At 38.6% G+C, this 21,647-nt stretch overlaps 1 protein-coding gene across 1 annotated transcript in view; it reads right to left on the reverse strand.

Moving 5' to 3' along the window:
* The window catches only part of LOC145998720 (uncharacterized), a 56,719-nt gene that overhangs the window by 18,379 nt on the left and 16,693 nt on the right, over positions 1–21,647 (reverse strand). The window contains exons 6-8 of the mRNA XM_083135229.1: positions 18,193–18,293; positions 9,681–9,846; positions 3,053–3,183 (exon numbers count right to left, since the gene is read on the reverse strand). Coding sequence (XP_082991355.1) covers positions 3,053–3,183; positions 9,681–9,846; positions 18,193–18,293 — 398 coding nt within the window. The remainder of the gene's footprint in view (positions 1–3,052; positions 3,184–9,680; positions 9,847–18,192; positions 18,294–21,647) is intronic.

Raw genomic sequence — 21,647 nt, forward strand, 5'->3', positions numbered from 1 at the left:
AAATCACAATAGCAAAACAAGCCTAGCACGTTGGGTAGCGGTCATCGAGGCTTGGGGAAAGGAAGGGAGGGTAGAGTCAAGTGCTATTGGATATCACTCAAGCTTGGTGTGGTGGTGTCTATTTTAGATCAGACCCACTTGCATGCGGTAGAGCGCTCGTGAAGGGAATGAGTGTGAATAAAACGAGTGTAAAAACGTATTTTTAGCTGATTTCTTTCAATTTTCAATTCTTTTTCCAAATTTTTTCAAGGTTCCCGGGAAAAGGGTGTTACTTCGAGGGTCATTATATCCAGGGTCGTAGAATCTAGAGTTGACTGTATTTAGAAAATGGTTTAAAATTTACTCACAAAATGCACGAAAAGAGTACATGGAAAAGAAATAAAGAGGCAAGAACACTAGTAAAGGAGGAAAGAAGAAAGTGGATGGAAGAATGGGCCAAAGTGCTAGAAGAAGATGTAGATGGGAACAAGAAAGTATTGTATGGATTACTGAGAGAAAGGAGAAGAGAAAGAGGAGACAGTTGTAAGCTAAGGATGAAAGGGGAAACATTGTAGAAGAGGATGAAGGAATAAGGAGAATGTGGGAGAAATCATTTGTTGACAAATTGTTGAATGTGAAAAAAGGAAATGAACATGAAGAAGTGAGGGAAATAGAAAACATGAAGGAAAACATTAATATCACATGGAAAGAAGTGGAGGAACCACTGAAGAGAATGAAGAGACGAGAGCACCTGGAGTAGATGAAGTGGTAGTGGAAATGATACCAGGAGCAGGAGTGATTGGTGTGCATTGGCTGTACAGTGTGGCAAGAGAGAGAAGTGCCAATAGATTGGACAAAGGGACTAATAGTTCCCATATTGAAGAAGGGGGACAGAAAGGAATGTAAAAACTACAGAGGAGTAACACTAATGTGCCACTCAGCAAAGGTGTATGAGAAGATATTAAAGAAAGAGATAAGGGAAGTAACAGAGCTGAACATGAGTTAGGAACAGTTTGCATTTAGAAGAGGCAGATCAACAGTAGATCTGACATTCACCATAAGGCAATTACAGGAAAGGCACTACGAGTATGCAAATGATTTGATTATGGCATTCCTAAATATAGAATAGGCATATGATAGCATGGACAGAACAAAGATTTGGAAGGCTCTAAGAGAGAAAGGAGTCGAGGAAGAGATAGTGTGTAGAGTGCAGAGAACATACAAGGCCACCCAGAGCTGTGTGAAGACACCTGTGGGAAGAATGGATTGTTCAGTATAAGTAATGGACTAAAACAGTATAAGTGTTCTATCTCCACTACTCTCTCTAATTACAATGGATGCAATTAACAAAGAGGCGGGGAATAAGATAGGTGAGGAAGAGATGAAGGCCGTGTTGTTCGCTGATGACTTAGTAACATGCGGAAACAGGGAAGAAGAAGTACAGAGACAGCTTGATAGTTGGAATGAGGAAATCAGAAGAGCAGGAATGAAAGAAGAATAAGATGGGCATGGAAGAGTTGAGGGTAGTGGAGAGCTTCAAATATCTGGGAAGCATAATTGGGAGAAGTGGACGAATAGATGATGAGGTAAATAGAAGAGGACAAATGGGTGGTGGACTATATCAAAGCTTTCCAAGATTAATATGGAACAGGAATGTACCTATGAAATGCAAGAAGGTAATATTTATCCGATCCCTGGCCATAAGACCCACACAAATTTTGAGGTGGACGAGTTTTCGCTTTTGATCCTGTCAGGCATGCCTAAAGGAAGGAAAAAAATTTGGGTAGACATCTGGCATACCAGGCCCAAGTTTTCTAGGGGCCCATAAATTCAAGATGGCTGCTGCTTCACCACGCACCAACATATTAAATCGATCATAACTCCTTTAAAATTAGTTTTTTACAATTTTGTATACAGACAGATTTTGTTCAGAATTAAAAACTGAACAGAAAATATTCTTACAGTCTTTCATATCTTGCACTGTTATGGAGATATATATCCAGTGAAAGAATTTCGTACCCTTTTCTGCGAGGATTCTAAGCAATATTTTACACTTTACTTGACATTGCGGAATATAAAGGGCAAATAATTACTGCCTGTGATACTTTGTTGATGCCTACTATTGTGGTGCATGGCCTGTGTGACATTATCTATCAAAGATGGCTGCCTCTGAACAAAGAACATCGACCATGTCTCTTTATCTCCTTCAGAAGTTTGTTGGGTTTTTGAATGAAGGGAAGACATGTGTATGGAGGATGTCTTCATTTTGAGGCATGCAATTATAAGTATAATACTAGGTGTTTTGCTGGACAATGTATCAAGAGAAGGTACATGGCGTTGGGAATCCAAGATGTCCATCATGGAGGTTCTGAGCATAAAATGCTGTACATATGTTGATTTACAGTTCGTTTACCAGATTTTTCCAGAGGTGTTATCTGTTAAAAAATAGCAAGTGAAAATATTATATCATCATTTTTGTAACTACAGTAGTGTTAAAATGTTAAGCATGACGAAGATATGAGAAAATGTGTTATTGATGAAGTGTCAGAACTGCACAAAACATAGTGAAAGTTAATCGAAACGTTACATGAATTAACAATTGTTTTTAGTGTGAAGAAGAGTCCAAAAATAAGAAACTTGAAGATGGCTTCCTTAACAAGAAAAAGAGGTTTGTATGTGGATCCTGTGAAAGACCAATTCAGCATAAAAGTATTGGATGATTATTGGTAAATAAAATTCAACCAACACTTCTGATACTGAGACATTGGCTTCAGCTCAGCCCTACTGATTACTTCTTTGATGTTATTTTTATTATTCCATTTAATGAAGCAAATTAGCTGCTTTGGCGGTCAAGCATACAGGGTTCAGGATAGAAGGAAATGGACAAAGAAGTGCACATAGCCTTCATTAAAGGTACCGTCCTAGCATTTTCCTGAAGGAAATAATGAATAGAACATGATTTGAATCTCCAGCTTCCCAAATATGTCTCTGTCACTGTAACAACCCACCTAAAGTTCTATGAAAATATAAACTAGAGAAAAAATGCACATACTCAAAGTATACAAATACTTACCGCTTGGTGCAATCCTAACGAGGTATCCGGTTCTTCATGATAGGAACCAGACACAGATGATTCCATATTTGGAAGAAATCCCATGTGTTTTGAAACTTGAGAGCTTTCTGCATATTGCATTGTTTCAAATCCTGTAAAGTGATAAAATAAAAATAAAAACTTATTTAATATACTGGTACACACACTTAGACACTGAAGCCTTAATGCCACACTTGATCATTTTTACGCAATTACATATACGTATAAGATTGAATTCCATTAGTCTTTATGAACCAAGCATGTTGAGACTATAAAATAATGACATAAAACTGGTACATAAAAAATGAATCCAATTTTTAATTTTGATTTTCAAATGCAATGCTGAAAGTAGAAATTCCTAGGTGGGAAGGGGGGATGCTTATGCAAATTTTAACCAGGGGATGGCATCCCTCATGTCCCCACTATAGGGCACTGTTGATATGATATGTTTAAGTTCCACAGAAGCACATCAAAACTCCAAAATAATGCTTTTCTCTCGTCAACTAAATTAAACAGATATGGAACTTTTAATTTTTAAGTCCTCATTATGCACAGTATGGCTAACGAAACTAGACCTACAGGTTAAAGTGGGATCCAAACCACTATGTGTCTCCACTGGGTACTGAACCTGGGACCTATTGATTACAAGGCACTGATGTTACCACTGCATCATTGGGGTGGCTCAGACAGGTATGCAAACACTAAACTGGCAACATTAGAGGATTGCACATTACTTTCGTATACAGTATACTGTATATTTAAATTCAAGTTTTCATACTGTCTGGCAAACATATTTATTTCCTTTATTCAAATATGCACATACATTTAGAAATTTGAACTTCAATTATATCTTTTCACAAAAAAACAGGAAATGCAAATTGAGAGAATTTTTTTATAACACATTGCCTTAAGGAAAGTGAATAATGCATGACAATGTTATATCTAGGAATACAAAATTCGGGTCCCACCCTACATGTGTACTGTGAAACTTTCACAGAATGTAGAGGGCAATTAACTTTCCTAGGTCCATTGTTTGACAAAGAGGAAATTTTGTATCCTTATGTATGGAATCACACAGTATAGATACAAGGTTGCCAGTACAGTTTATCTTTTTCTGTCCTACACATGAAGAGGGTATTGGTACACTACAAACAGACTCTGCAATCCAGATAATGCCTGAGTTTACGTTATGCACAGATAGCCTACTTGGGACTGGACCTACAGTTTAAGGTAGAATCTGAACCACTATGTGCTCTACCAGGTATTGAACCCAGGATCCTTTGATTACAAGGTGAAGACATTACCACTATGTCATTGGGAGGCAATCAACATAAAGTCACATATGGTTATACACACATGCACAGTTGGATAGGTCAAGTTAAGACCAAAAACGTCACTATACTACAGTGATATCATTCTTGTAACGTACAATCAGTTAGTACATTCTCGCATAGAAAAATGCATGTCTGGCAACTCTGATTCTGGTCTCTGCACATATAAAGTATAAAAATCTGATACGAGGGCTATTTTTTTATCAAGGTCCGATCCGTCGCGAAAAAAAAAATCACATTGAAAATCCGATGAAGCTGTGTGCGGATGTGTTGCGCAGTCTCTCTAGTATGGCCATTGATCACGTCACGTCGCATGTTTCAGTTCGGAGAGTACAGTGAGCACGGAAACATGCCTAGAACAATAGTCGCACACCAAGTGTGAAGTGCATGCAGTCATTCGATTTCTTCATGCTGAGGAGTGCAATGCAGCCGAAATTCATCGACGAATGAGTGCAGAGTATGGTAAAACTTTCATGAGTGACAGCAAAGTGCGGCAATGGTGCAGGAACTTTGTAGCAGGACGTACAGACATTCATGATGCAGGCGGTCAGGAAGGAAGCAAGTGTCAACCGATGATCTTGTTCAGCGAGTGGATCAGGTGATTCGAGAAAATCGTCTGTTCACAATTTCTGTGTTGAGTGAGTCGTTTCCCGAAATTTCAAGGTCAGCTCTCTATACCATCGTGAGTGAGAGACTTCAGTACCGCAAACTCTGTGCAAGATGGATTCCCAAGATGCTGTCCGACCAGCACAAAAGACAGCGAATGGGCACCACCTTAACGTTTCTTCAGCCCTACCATGATGCAGGAGAGGATTTTTTGAACAAAATTGTCACAGGGGACGAGACATGGGTCCATTTCGAAAATGAAGAAACAAAAGAGCAATCCAAACAGTGGATGCATTCCCATTCCCCGAGTAAACCAAAGATGTGCAAGCAAACCATCTCCATCAGAAAGTGTATGGCTACTGTGTTCTGGGACAGAAAAGGAGTGTTGATGGTGGAATTCATGGAACGTGGCACGACCATCACTGCAGCCTCATACAGCATGACACTTCAACGTCTACGAAGGGCAATTCAGAACAAGCGAAGAGGAATGTTGTCATCAGGCATTGTCCTTCTTCATGACAATGCTCGGCCGCACACTGCAGCTGCAACACAAGATGCTCCTGCAGCATTTTCGATGGGAGGTGTTTGATCACCAGCCCGGACTTGGCTCCCTCAGATTTTCATCTCTTTACGCACATGAAACGCTGGCTATGAGGACAGCATTTTGGCACAGACGAGCTGCAGACCAGCGTAGAGAATTGGTTGCATGCAGACGAGGGTATTGGAAAGTTGGTACCAAGCTACGACAAATGTCTAAATCTGGGTGGCGACTATGTAGAGAAGTAGCTGGAAGGTGTAGCTAAATGTTGCAAATAAAACATTTTTGATTTCACTGTGGTTTTTATTTCGCGACTGATCGGACCTTGAAAAAAAATAGACCTCGTATTTAAGAATTCTGCATTGATTCGATTTCTTTTACTTTGTTTTTCAATCACTTATGGCTAATTAAAGAAAATGCTATTAAGAAAAGATGTTCACCTTGGATGTTTGATTGATTTATTTATTTTATTACCCTTTTCTGCCCCTTTTGACTAATCGCAAAGATGAGGATGAGGCATGATATGATGAAATTGATGAAGAGACAAACGCAAAGAACACCCATGCCCAGGCTAGCATTTGAACCCAGGACCCCTGGTGTCTTAGCATGCTGTGCTAACCACTCCATGACAGAGGCCAGCACCTTGGATGTCTCAACCTGATGTGAAAGGGTATTTAGGGCTGCAACATATTAATCCATAGGTTTAGCCATATTAACCAATACAAGCATAAAAATATATCAGTAAAATTGCTGATATTAGGCGCATCCAGAAAGTAAGTTTCTCACTCGCCCACAGGTGGCAAGCCATGCGTATTGCAACCGGTTTTGCACATGCGTGAGAGGCACATGCCCTGCCTAGTGAATGTCCTATATAAATGCCTCCCGAAAGTCCTCATTAGCATCACGGCAGCGATGAAACATGGCAGCTCTCATTCCATCTCCTGCCGCGTGTGAGGTTCGTTCGGTGATCAAGTTCTTGAACGCACAAAACATCCATCCGATCGAAATTCATCGTCAGCTGTGCCAGGTGTATGGGCCAGACGTCATGAGCAAGCAAATGGTGCGTCGTTGGTGCAGGACATTTACTGAAGGCTGGCAAAATGTGCATGACGATGAGCGCAGTGGGTGGCCATCGGCCGTTATGGATGAGGTTGTGGAGCAGGTGCAGCAGTGCATATTGGAGAATCATCGCATCACGATCACGGAACTCAGCAGCCATTTCCTGCAGATTTATCGGTCGTTGTTGCACGACATTGTTACCAAACACCTCTTGTTACGGAAATTGTGTGCCTGGTGGGTGCTGAAACAACTGATGCCTGAACACAAAGGAAAATGCATGGGCACGGTGCTGACATTTCTGCAGCGTTACCATGATGATGACGATTTTCTCAACCGGATCATCAGAGAGTATGAAATAAGGGTTGCATACAGCACCCCAGAAAGCAAGCAGCAGTCCATGCATTGGTGTCACAGTAGTTCTCCATGCAGGATGAAGTTCAAACAGACTGTGTCGGCGTGAAAAGTGATGTGCATGTTGTTCTTGGACAGACAAGGCATTCTGCTCATCGAGTTTCTGTCCAGAGATGAGACTGTGGATGCTAACTGTTACTGTGAAACACTGGGGACATTGTGATGAGCCATTCAGAATAAGCGACGTGGTAAGCTGTGCCGGGGTGATCTTGCTGCACGACATTGCCAAGCCGCATATGGCTAGGTGCACTGCAGCCCTTCTGGACAGGTTCCATTGGGAGGTGTTTGATCATGCATTGTACAGCCCGGATCTCGCTCCCAGTGATTACCACCTGTTCTTGCACCTGAAAAAGTTCCTGTCCGGTCAACTTTTTCACAGCGACACAAAGGTTCAGATGGCTGTCACACAGTGGTTCGGTACCCACGTGGCGGACTTCTAAAGGGTGTCCCATAAAGTGCGTAACTTTTGAATCTGGCGCCATTTTTTAAATGTTTTGTTGGCAGCCCTGTTCTTATCATTTCTAGTATCTACTATCACTCCGATTTGATTAGCAGTTGTTGTTTTCTTTATTGTTGCAGGTGTTGCCATGGTGCAGTTCTCAAATGAACAGCGCGTTCTGATCGTGAAAACTTATTATCAAAATCTTGAAAGTGGGGCCGAGACGGTAAGACGACTTCGCGCGGTTTTCGGAAGAAATGAAGCACCCAACAAGTCTACAGTTCTGCGGCTGATAAAGAAGTTCGAAACAACTGGTTCTGTTGCTACTGTGAAATCACCTGGGCGAAATCGCATTCAACACAATGCTCAACAAATCGCAGTTGTGCAACAAAGTGTACCAGTAAGTCCAAGGAAATCAATTCACCGACGGTCACAGCAATTGAACATTCCACGCAGTTCATTGCAAAGAATTTTGAGTAAAGACCTTCACATACATGCATACAAAATCCAACTGGCGCAGGAACTCAAGCCGGCGGATCATCAAAAAAGAAGACGATTTTGCGAATGGATTGAAGAGAGACTGGCAGCGAATAAAAATTTCGCAAAAAACATCATTTTCAGCGACGAGGCCCACTTCCACCTCAGTGGATTTGTTAATAAACAAAACTGCAGGATTTGGGGGACTGAAAATCCACGAGTGACCCACGAACATCAAATGCACCTGCAAAGGATGACCGCATGGTGTGGTTTTTGGGCCGGTGGAGTAATAGGCCCATTTTTCTTTGAGGACGACGAAGGTGTTGCAGTTACAGTCAATGGAGAACGTTATCGTCACATGCTAACCAGCAGGTTATGGCCTCTCCTTCAAGATATTGACATTCAAAACCTATGGTTTCAACAGGATGGTGCAACATGCCACACCTCGCGTGAAACACTCGACATTATCACAGAAAAATTCCCGGGACGAGTGATCTCACTGCGAGGTGACCAGGAGTGGCCTGCCAGGGCCTGCGACCTTACCCCCTGTGACTTTCTTTTGTGGGGTTATGTCAAGTCTCAAGTGTACACTAACAAACCGATACCATTCAACAAATGAAGGCAGAAATCATACGTGTCATTGCCGATGTCATGCCCGACATCTGTGAGCGGATTATTGCCAATTTCATCGAGCGTGTCAACACATGCCGACTCAGTGGAGGTGGTCATATGCCAGACATTGTTTTCCACTATTAAATCGGAGATGTTATTGAATGTAAATATATAAGAATATATGCATTTTCATTGATATGTAACTGTTTTATTACTTTTTAAAAGTTGCGCACTTTATGGGACACCCTATATGATGCAGGTATACAGAAGTTGGTCCCACGCTATGACAAGTGCCTGAATTCCGGTGGGAATTATGTTGACAAGTGCTGTATCTGTGACAATAAATCATTCAATGAAATAATGTTTCCTTTTTGTGCACGACCCCAGGGAAACTTACTTTCTGGATGCGCCTAATAGTTGTACTGATATGTTGTTTCTATAAATAACGCTGTAAGTGAGCATGCCATTCTCCCATTACTGATTTATTTAATGTAAAGACATATTCTATTTTTAAATTTCTAAATATGCATATTATTTCTTACAAAAAAGTTACACATAATAAGATGGTGAACAAATCATGTTATTCAGGTAATTCTGGTTTGGTTAAACTTTACACAGACACAACCATGTTATTCAGGTAATTCTGGTTTGGTTAAACTTTACACAGACACTTTGTCCTGCACCATGGGCATGCAGTAAAAGGCATCAGGCTTTATGTTTTGGCTACAGAATGCATGCCGTATCGAGGGAAGGAGGGGGTGGGGGGAGCATAACAACTTTTCCCGAGATTTCGGATAGTGTACGGGACTGGTGGCAACCTACAATCCTGAGGAAATTGAGAAGCTACGAAGGAGTACATAACCTGGTCATGGAAAACCTACGACAACTTGGGATTTGTTGAGCTGACCACATGTCACCCTGAAACTGGTTGAATTACATCGCCCATCTCTGTCGAGGTATGTGTTGCACCAAGGGGTTAAATATTGACACTTAAATTGTTTAAAATTTTATATCTCTTAACTGGATTAGCTTTGGGTTACCAAATTGGACTCTTGTGAACATTACTCTCTTCTACATTTGAACTGATCTACCTTCTGAAATACTAAAACTGCATTTACCATCATGATCATGACCTACCTATGTTTTCATTTTTCATTCTTTCTGTAGCTCTTATCCTTTCTCTTTCAGCTTCGAGTGTTCTCTGAAATTCCATCTTTATGCTTTCAATTGTGCCCAATGATGTGATGTCATTTTGTGAGAATGACTGGTACTGCTGATATTCATTGGGATACCTTTGAAGAGCCTAAAACAAGGAATGATTTTCAGTTAAAGATTTTGCCTTGCTTATTTTTGCATGGTGCAACATTAATCAAATACAACTTACACAACAAAATTAATGCTGAAAAATTTCCGCAATATACATTTTTATTTCATTGCTCTCATGAAATTTGACACCGGACGGCTCCGGTACCCTTTTCTACACCCTCGATTTTCGGCACACTTCGAATGTTTTCGTTACAAAAATTAGTTCTTAATAAGAAACGATGTTTCTTAATAGCGCGGAAAGTAATTTTTTTTAAATCTACGTTTTTCAATATTTCCATTCCTTATGAAAAGTCAAAACGGTTTTGCAGCGATTTCATCATGGCGTATCTTGCATTCATGTCACAGGCTCATGTCTGATTTTTTTCTTTTTCTTCTTATGATTGACTTGTGCAATGGGAACATTTGCGATTGCGATATGTTATTTGTGTGGTATATTGGTGGATTGGACATTTCAGACATTGGATTTCATTTATGCAACTTCAGAAATTGGAAAAAAATATTTCTTTTTGACAACTGCAGGCCGTAAAGGGGAAGGTAGTTTTTACTACATGACTTGTGGGATGGGATAATTTGCGACGTCTTATTTTTATGATGGGAAGTGAGTGGAGGGTGGTATTCTGTGGAAAAGGACAACAAGGACTTTCAACGTAGGAGTTACTTCATTTTTGGACTTACAAATTGAACTTCGACCCACAATTCAATACCTGGCCTTGGTAAAAAGAGGTAAGTTACCTTCTTAGGTTTCATTTTAGCCTTCATTTTTTTTGGTATCTTCATGTGTCAATGCGGAAAACAGTGAGAAATAGTGTTGGGGGCAGGTGACTCCGGCCTTCTAACATGCCTTTAAAAGAGACTCTATAGATAAAGGCGGGGCTGCGGTAGGGGGCGGTAAGTCAATTACCCCAGGGGTGGAGCCCGGAATCGGTGGGAAATTTGGACTCGACAATTTCAAACGACAAAATCTAAACTTTAAACGGCTGTACAGTCATAAATACTTCTTTCCGCGCTCCAATTGTTTTATATTCACAATTAGGATCACATAATCTTCATAATGAAAGAAAAAAAAATTGAATATTCGAGGGTGTAGAATAGGGTACCCAACCCGGAGACTGAATAAAATTATCAACAAAATGAAATAAAATCAGCATTTAACTGCACTGGTGGGAGGTATTATCCTACTTGTAATCATTAATGAAACAGTGGGTCATCCAATATATATATATAGCCCCAATCCCACCACTGACTCTCTGACAAATGTTCTCCATGAAGGAAGCCCCCCAGGCAAAAAATGCCTGATTATGACCCCCCATGAAATTGTCCCAAAAGGCCTAGAAAATTAAGAAATCGCTCAATTAGACCTTCTTTAAGGGTGAAAATGCCCTTTTTTCATGTCCTTAGCAACAGTTTCCACGGGCATTTTTTGCAGCACGCATTGTTTCCTTTAATTCTTAATTGTCTAGCTACATTATATTGTCTATACAACACACAGATGAATGAACTCCTGGTTTTGAAAAGGTTCCTCAAACAAGGGTGACATCTACATAAGGAGATTCAGTCCAGATACAATTACGTATACAGGGTGTCATTTTAATGGCACCCACGGACCACAGATTTGTATAGAGGACATGAAAACAAACAAGTTTTCTCAGTAACATTTTTCTCCTTGGTGTGTCGATTCGATGCTACAGCCATTCAAAAAACACTGTTTTGCCGCCTGGATGCTGGCAACCCAACACATTTGATCGTATCTGTGACATCATTTCCTGTGTCGAAATCGCACATGACAGGGTTCCAAGGATCACACAAATTTTGTGAAAAATGACAAACTACCCACCACATTATTAGCTGTAAAATGTAGCGAGAAACGCATCCAGTAGAACGAACAACAAAGCCTACCAGCCAGAAGATCAGCAGTCATCTCAGGGGAAGGGGGAAGTGAACCAACGATGGTAAAAAAAATGTATTCAAAATTAACTGTCAATATCGGATTTGTCCCAGTCTACATGTAAAATATCAACAACAATAAATTTTATAGGACTTACAGCTTGCATGTGGCTGTTTACACCCAGCTACATGTCAATTATATTTGCAAATCTCGTTTGATATCTATAGGTTTGTGTCCAGATGTCTTGTGGTACTTTTGTGTTGATAACTGAAGTATACGAGGTTCACGTTGTTACATTACGGCTAAAACACGTACAACCACAGTAACAATGTAATGATGAATCAGTAGCGACTATACTGCCCTGTTCCCAGTTGCAAACTATTACATGTGTATCTGCTGCATAGATAAACACAGTCGTCTGAGAGTTTGTATTACTACTACTTATATCCCTGTATTTTCAACGATCTTTGCCACTTGCCTCATAATGCCCTGAATATACATTATATTATGTGTTGCTTACCATTGGAATTTTGAGGTCTTTCATTTCTATTTTGTCATCTGTTCAGTGTGTCACAGAGAACTAGTATCAGAAGGACGAAGTGGATAGACTAAATTGTAGATGCCAACTTGGTAACTAGATTTGCAAATATTTGACATGTAAGCTGAGACAAAATTCGATATGACTACTTCCACTTGAATTCTATTTTCTTTCTACCATTTTTCGTATAGTTTGTTTACTTCCTATTAGGTTACAGAACGTATTTTCTCGTTTTGTTTTACGGTACATAATGTGGCTGATTGTAGCTATGTCATTTTTCACATAATGTGTGTGTTCTTGGCAACCCTGGAATGCATCGTTTCATGACTGGATTTGACGTCACAAATGCAATCAAATGTTGTGTGTGGTTGACAGCATACAGGCATCAAAATGGGCTTTTTTGAACGACTGTAGCACTGAAACGGTGCACCAATGAGAAAAATGTTACTTAGAAAAGTTTTGTGTTTTGATGTCCCGTACACGTTTCCGTGGTCGCCATTAAAATGACACCTTGTATATTGGTATACTCAATGCGACAATATCTACATCGTGGTTGTTTCAACTAAATGTTTAGAGGTATAATGATAAACAATTCTTTAGAGCTTGCCGTGCTTGTTGTTGACCATGGAAACGAACATTGCTAGGGAACTTAAAGAAAGTTTATTTTCACCCCGGAAACTACTGTAAGTGAATTATGCTAGACTTTGCGAATTTCAAAATATGAGCGTCAGAATTTATTACAGAGGAGAGGTAGCAATTCGAGGGGAATGACTGAAAACAATTATTTTTCAATTAAGTTTAAAAATGCGAAAATGACAAGAGACGTAAAATATTGCTTTTCCGATTTAGTGTCGCTATTGAATTCGTTTATACAAAACATCCAACTAACTACAAATGAAAAGGTCCATTTTATTTTTTCTGAAAAAGCATTTTATGCGAGACAGTAATTTCATGTGTTTTGTATACCCACAGGTATATGTGACGTTTAGTAATGAGGCATCTGCGCATGCGCAAGTGAGTCCAGGTAGCACGTGTCCTTATCTAATCACCTTCACTTTCTTCCCCCCAGGTGGAACGCTGTGCTGAACAATGGAGCTGCCATTAAGGGACGTGTCCAAGGAAGATCAGCGGGTTGTCGTTCGGCTTCTTCATGCCGAAGGAGTACATCGAGCAGACATTCATAGGAGAATTAAAGTTGTGTATGAAAAATGTGTATTGGGCAAAACATTGAGAAAATGGTGTAGGCATTTTCATGGTGGACAAAACACACTGAAGGACGATGCACGGACGGGACAGTTGAAAAGTCACATTCTTGATTGGACAGTGGCTGTTATTGACAACCTTATTCAAGAAGACAGACGAATATCCCTGGCAGCCATTAGCGAACAAGTGAACGTGTCATTGGGTAGTATGCATGACATTGTGAGGCACAGACTGGGTTACAGGAAAGTGTGCGCACAATGGGTGCCAAAGTGTTTGTCAGAGGAACAAAAAATGTGCAGAATGGGAATGTCATTGGCTCATTTGATGCGATACAGGAAAGAAGGTGAGGACTTTATCAGCAAATTATTTCTGGAGATGAATCCATCTGCCCGTATTACCAGCCAGACTCAAGGAGGGACAGTATGGAACGGAAGCATACAGGATCACCAAAACCAAAGAAAAGCAAGTCACAACCTAAGTCGGCAAACTTATGATGACCGTATTTTTCGATGACCAAGGGCCACTGCTAGTGGAGTTACTTCCGGAGAGAGAGACAATTAATTAGGGATGGGCCGATATGAAATTTTGGCTGATACCGATAAAGTACCGATACCGATAACCGATCCGATATAAAATTAGAAATGGTCCATGAAGAACCTGAAATGTTCATTGATCTCCTTAATAAATATGTGTTTCGAGGTGACTGAGTGCAAAAGAATTTGAATATTTAGACAATTACTTTTTTAAAAAGTAGGGCATCGAGATTATCCATAAAAATTACAACAAAATGGCAGAATTTTGCACTAAATTATAAGATATTTATCGATATATCGGATCGGTAAAATAATTGGTAATTTTACCGATATGCCTATATCGGCCTATACCGATAGAGTACCGGTTAATCGGTCCCATCCCTACAATTAATGCAAACATGTACTGTGAAACACTGCATCGTCTACAGACATCAATCAAGAATAAGCGTCGAGGAAAACTCAGCAAAGGCATCATTTTACTCCAGGACAATGCTCGTCCCCATACAGCCAGACAGACACAGGATCTGTTGCAATCATTCCATTGGGAAGTGCTAGACCACCCTGCATACAGTCCTGACTTGAGTCCATGTGATTTTCACATTTTCGGATCTATGAAGGAACACCTCAGAGAACGACACTTTGCCTCGAGTCCTGAGCTGCAGGAAGCTATCAGAGAATGGTTTTATTCCCAGCACAAGGACTTCTTCTACCAAGGAATTCATAACCTTGTTTCAAAGTGGGACGAGCGTCTTACCTCATACGGTGAATATGTGTAGCCAACTACTGTAATAAAGTTATTTTCCTGTAGTTTACGGTTATTACAAGCATAAGAAAACAGTTTTTCTTTGTGACGTTTCAGGAGAACACGCGCTCCCTTCATCAGACATTTATTTTCATTGTTATAACTGTATCTTTAGTCAAAATGAAAATAAATGTCTGATGAAGGCAGCGTGTGTTCTCCTGAAACGTCACAAAGAAAAACTGTTTTCTTATGCTTGTAATAACCGTAAACTACAGGAAAATAATTCTACAATGCAAGCAATGCGAACATACAAGAAAAACTGTAATAAAGTTTCTGCAAGGAAATGGACCTTTTCATTTTAATGCACCTAATATCTTGAAACCGTTATTACTTACTTAGTTTATTATTAAGAAAATAAGATAATATTTGTAACAAATTAGAGCCCATACACACATAACATTACATTGAAAACTTTTCAAATAAGCGAACCACGTCGGCGAGAGCACAAGACGCTCGCTCAGCCTTTTTCAAAGGGTGAAAATACCCGTTTCATACTCCCTAGCAACATCTGTTTCCGTCCAGGAGCTACAAATCTGCCATTTTTCCCTCATGGCTTTTACAACTTCTACATACAATAATTAAATTAAATATTGACATACCTTCTTTAAATATTTTTCTAATAGCAAACGAAATTCAAAAATAGTTAATCTTGATATCTAAAATAACAACAAATTTCCTGTATATGTTTCGATTTTTATGAATCGCACTGATTAATGTAAGCGCAGATGTTGCAATGCTAGATTAAAAATGTACATGGTCATATTCGACTGAGGCAACATATGGTGCCCAAGAAAATAATAACAATTAAAATTACTTGCACTTTGTATCTTTCGGTGCTTAGTTGAGAATTTTTTAGTGCCTTCGAACATTTTTATTCTCCTCGAGATAATCACCAACACATATGATTAAATTCCTAGTAAGAAAACATGCATCAGACAAGAGTGACATCCACATAAGAAGATTTAGTCCAAAGATAACAAACAGTCATGTATAACCTACTTAGTTAGTACTCAAAATTCGATACATCATGGTTATTTTAATGAAATATTTTAGACATGTAACACTGTCGTGTTAGCCATGCCTGTAATTGAACTTGGAAACAGATGTTGAAAATTGTACCTTAATGTCATATTTTTCAAGTAGTGACGTCACGTAAAATATGACTCCTATTGACTGTCCATACCTTACGGAAAATAAATTTTGTGAGGCAATTGACTACCAGAAGAAAGCTAAGAGTGTGGCTCATGTTGTTTAACCACTTGCCTGATTAACCCAAGTTAACTATGAATTTGCTTTTGCTTTACATATTATTTACCAGAGTTATCTCGTTAAAATCGTACAACTACAGTGCACTTTTCTGCCTACCCGGACAGTCTCGTTTGAGCTTTAATAGGTGTTAATTCCCATTTTGGCCACTAGGTGGTGTAGATAGCATGTCGAGATACTGCTGCCATGTAACCGGATTCCCGTGACACTACGTAGTTGTCGCCTTTCCAGTGATGCGAGAGGAAAGAAGATTCGTCGCGAGTCAAGATACTATTGCCCACATTGCGATGTTGCAATCTGTGTTAGCCCATGCTTTCGGGTTTATCACACTGTGGGTAACATTTGATGTGAGACAGTATGTGTGACAGTGTTGACAGCATTAAAATGTGAAGACATTTTATTTTCGACAGTTTATATGCTATTTTCAAACATTTGTAGTACTTTCCTTATATGTACGATTTAACTCGGGTTAATAATTATGGAGGATTTTGAATAGTTTTGTGACCTTATTTGACCCCAAAAATAGAATTTCGTTACTGTTCCTTAATTGCTGATATTGAGACATTACAAACACACAATAAAAAAATGTGTAAAATATGGACCATTGTTGGGAAAATAATGTGTCAGGCAAGTGGTTAAAAATTATTCGTGTGCACAATAAGAGATTCTAACAATATACCATAGAAAATTATAAGCTGTATCTATCAAGTGAAGATAACTTATATTTCCTTAATTTTCTTGTTGAAAACACAAATGAACACTGATGGATAGTATGTTAGATATAACTAGAATTACCTTCACCGTAATTTAGGTTTCAAGTTTTGTGCAGTATATATTTATTGTGTTATCTTAAAAATCGATACTAGGGAACTTAAAGAAAGTTTATTTTCACCCCGGAAACTACTGTAAGTGAATTATGCTACACTTTTTGAATTTCAAAATATGAGCATCACAATTTATTACAGAGGATAGGAATTTGAGAGGAATGACGGAAAACAATTATTTTTCATTTACGTTAAAAAATGTGAAAATGACAAGAGACGTAAAATATTGCTTTTCCGATTTAGTGTCGCTATTGAATTCGTTTATACAAAACATCTACCTTGAAGTTTATTATTAAGAAAATAAACAATACTATTTTGAATGTCAGTACCATATTAGAGCCCATACACACATAACATTACGTTCAAAACTTTCCATTCTGCGAACCACATCGGCGAACACACGAAATGACAGAAAACAATTATTTTTAAATTAAGTTTAAAAATGTGAAAATGACAAAAGACGTAAATACTGCTATTCCAATATAGTGTAGCTATTCAATTCATTTATATGAAATATCTAACTATTTTGAAACAGACAATATTTACTCAGTTTATTATTATGAAAATAGACATAATATGTTGAATATTTGTACAATATTAGAGTACGTACACAGATAAATTTACTTTCTAAGCTTTTCAAATAAGAGAACTTATACTGTTTCCCTTCATCCAATACAACATGATCAAGTCATTACGATCTATGAAGAACCCCATCTATAACATGATTGCGCCCACAACGTGGCAGAAGGTCATGCATGGAAGCGTATAAGACGTGGCCAAAGGCCATGTCGAAAGTACGCGAGTCTCAAGATATAAAGCTGCAAACAACAAAGTCTGATCTAGGAAGCCATATAACAATGGCAATGGAATTCGATGAACAATGGCAATGGAATTCGATGAACAATGGCAATGGAATTCGATGAACAATGGAATTATTTTTATTGTTTTTAGAAAGAATCACTGAATCTGTCTAATCTATTCACAATAAAAATTTTCAACATAGTCAGTGAACCTAACTGTCCAACAACTAGTGGCAATAAATAAATAAATCCCTTCTCACAAAGAGGCCTTGCCTTTAAAAAATTCCTCGCCCTCTGTGAAGAATGGCGAGGTGAAAATCAGAAGTTGAACTGGCCATCAGTAAAGTAGCCCATATTTTCAACCAATTATTCATGGATTTGTAGCAATGTTGGAAGTCTGCACACGTACAAGGACCAAGTGAAAAATCACCAATAAATGTATGTAAATTCCAATATTGACAAGTAAACTTACCTCAGAGTTTTCATTTTTTGGTGCCATTCTTGTTGGTATTATTTGTGTTTCACCTATTATAAAAACATCTTGGGAAATGCTATTTTCATTTTTCATGTGCCCTGTAAATGCAAGAAAACTGTTAATACTATATCTCTAAACAGAATTCCCAGAAATTAAATATGGATGAAATATATATGAACAGGAATACAAATATAGAAATTTGAAATAGTTTAATTTTGTCTATTCCACAATATTTGAAGTATTTTTCATGTAACTAAAAATACATGCAAAATCTGAAGACCATAAAGCAGAATTTAAAAAAAATTCAAAAGTAAACTAGAGCACACACACATACATAATACAAGTATGTGTGCGTGAATGTATGTGCCCTTCAAACTGGTACATTGCAGCAAACTTTATATTTTAATTGGTAAGCTGTCATACTATATGGTTCATAGTGTGATGACCACAAAATTCATTGTCACAGAGATATCAGGAAGGAGAATATCAAGTTCAGATTAATTCTTACAATTGTATAACATATAGGAGCACAATCACACTGTGATTTACATAAAGCTTTAAAGTTCAAAAATTCCCAGAGTGTATGCTGTTATATTCTATCATTTCTTTTATCTTTCATTGCCTTTCTACCTACTCAAAAGGATTTTTCTTAGTAAACTTTCATGTCTGGTAATCTTTATTGGATGCAGGTACTCACATTTTTTAGTCTTCACAAACATGTACATTTAATAACATTGAAAAAAAAACCCTTAAGAAATGATAAATGAAAGAAAGCAAATTTAGAGAATATTCTACGATATGGAAACAACCATTCTGGGGTGAACTATGATAATACCCTTGTAAGAACTTCGACATTAAAGTGTGAGAGTTACCAACAGTATTGTAGCTAAAGCATTTTTCCCAAGCCAGTGCCACAGAAGAAATAAGGTGCTTGGGTTATCATAATTTGATGTATATAATATTGTAATACACAGCACTACAATGAAAACACTAATAAAACTGTTTTGCAATGTTTCACAAACTTCTGGTTTGCATTCTGAGGGTGTTCAAGTTTGGCTAATTGTGACAATAAGGTTGAGTGATAATTAGATGAAACAGAGGAAAGGGGGCTTACACAACACACATGCCTAGGCTGGGGCTTGAATCTGGTACCTTCTGTGGTGTGACCAAAAGTCGAACACTTAACACACTCACCCACGATACAAATTCAGGGGGTTCAAGTAAGGGGTGTCTCAGAAATATTTTCATTTTTGAATCCACCCTCTGGGGCAATTCGCACATTGCGTTTGGCAACATTGCTAATATTTAGTTGTCATGGAGCATTTTACGGGACAGCAACGTGCTTTTTGTGTTTTGTGCATTTTATGATTCTTATGTTGTTGTGCGTCGTTTGTACTGGCATTATTATAACCTGGCAGGAATGAGAGACGTCCCAAGCACAAATTTAATTAAATATTGGGTTATATAGTTTGAAAACACTAGAAGCACTATGACGAGTAAACCGCAGGAACGTCCAAGGTCATCAAGATGGAACAGAAACATTAACCGTGTGCGCCAGTCTGTTAGTGAGGATCCTCGCCAATCGTTAAGACTGTATGCAGCTTCTTTAAATTTGCATAAGTCGACAGTTCATCGCATTATTCGCAAGGATATGCATTTCCACCCATACAAAATTGTTATTACACAAAAATTAAAACCAAAAGATCATGCCAATCGATTCGAGTTCTGTAGAACAACGAGAGATCTCTTCAATAGTTACAATAGCATATGGTTTTCTGATGAATCAAATTTTCACATAAACGGGCATGTTAATAAACAGAACTGCTGATACTGGGCAGAGGAAATCCCCAAAAACCTTCATGAGATGCCATTACATTCACCTAAAGTTGTCATCTAGGCTGCCCTATCACGCCAAGGAATCATCGGCCGCGGTGGCTCAGTCGGTAACGCGTCTGACTACCATGCTAAAGGTCCCGGGTTCGATCCCCGGCCGGTTCAAATCCGGGAACTTTTCTAACGATGGAAGCGGCCCCGGCGCCCACCCAGCGTCGAATAACATGGGTACCTGGGGGAAACCCTGGGGGGTAAAGGCGGTCAGGGGCGTGATGCTGATCACATCACCCCCACTCACGACCGGATCAAGAAAGTGTGGGGCGTTACCCCCACACCCCCTATACGCCTTCATGGCGTGGTGCTATGCACAGGGGAGCACTTTACCTTTTTTTTTTTTTATTTTTTTTGAAGAGGATCATGGTAATGCTCAAACTGTAACTTCTGAGCGCTACTGCCAAATGATTAGGACTTTTTTAACTCCTGCAATTCAGAACCATGATGGCTACAACAGAAACACGTTTTTTACCAGCAAGATGAGGCTACTTCTCACGTCACCAATAATTCACTGAATGCTCTTCATCAGTTATTACCAGAAAGGGTCATCAGTGGCCGAGGGAACATTAACTGGCCACCGAGAAGTTCCGATTTGACACCAGCAAAATTTTTCTTATGGGGTTACCTTAAGAGTGAGGTATACACCCCAATGCCACAAAATTTGAGAGAATTGAAGAAAAGCATTACAGATAAAATCAATGCTATTCCTCGTGCAATGCTTTGGCACGTGATCGAAAACTTTAGTTCAAGAAAAATTGAATGTGAAAACATGAACGGTCACCATTTGCCCAATACTCTTTTCCACAATTAAAAATGTAATGTTTAAGCTTTCTTTTGGTAATAAATTTATCTTCATAAAAAAAAATTAAGTATTTATTTTAATAGTTTTAAAATTGAAAATATTTCTGAGACACCCTTTACTTACGTCAGATGATAATCTTGCCTGCTGAATGTTGGCAATTGCCCAATTACAATTCTGTGGTACGAGAATCATCTGTTCATTCATCAGTGAGAACTAGGTAACTAATTCTGAACTATAATAATTACCTTCTGATTATAATGACCCTATTAACTATCTGTGAATTTAATTTGTATTCCTTCTAATACATTGCAAATTCAGCCCATGCTATATTTATAAACCACTCAATTTAACAGAATAAATATTATCAATAATTACAATCTTTGGGTTTATTTTAATAACCGACTCAACATAATTCTTGATTGTTGCTAGTCCTGTAGATACTTAGTTGCTTAGTTCTCACTGGTGAATAACCTATCTTCTTATGTAGTGCTGTTTATTGCAAAATTACATACAGTAAAACATTACTATCCTGCTCTGAATCTCTACAATTGACCATGTTAGTGTGACATCGCGAATAAACAACTAAACAAGGTTGAGTTCAAACAAACCAATTACGTGGTTTTCCTCTATGTGATAGCATTAGATTTTCCATCGCAAGGGGCAACTTTTAAAATCATGACGGCAGTCATGAAACAAAATTGTGATGTGTATCGATTATCAATGTAAAGATGAATTTCGGAGAATATGTCACCATATCACACAT

This window comes from Lepisma saccharinum, chromosome 14 (assembly GCF_977018435.1).
Source record: "Lepisma saccharinum chromosome 14, izLepSacc3.1, whole genome shotgun sequence".
Lineage (NCBI taxonomy): Eukaryota > Metazoa > Arthropoda > Insecta > Zygentoma > Lepismatidae > Lepisma > Lepisma saccharinum.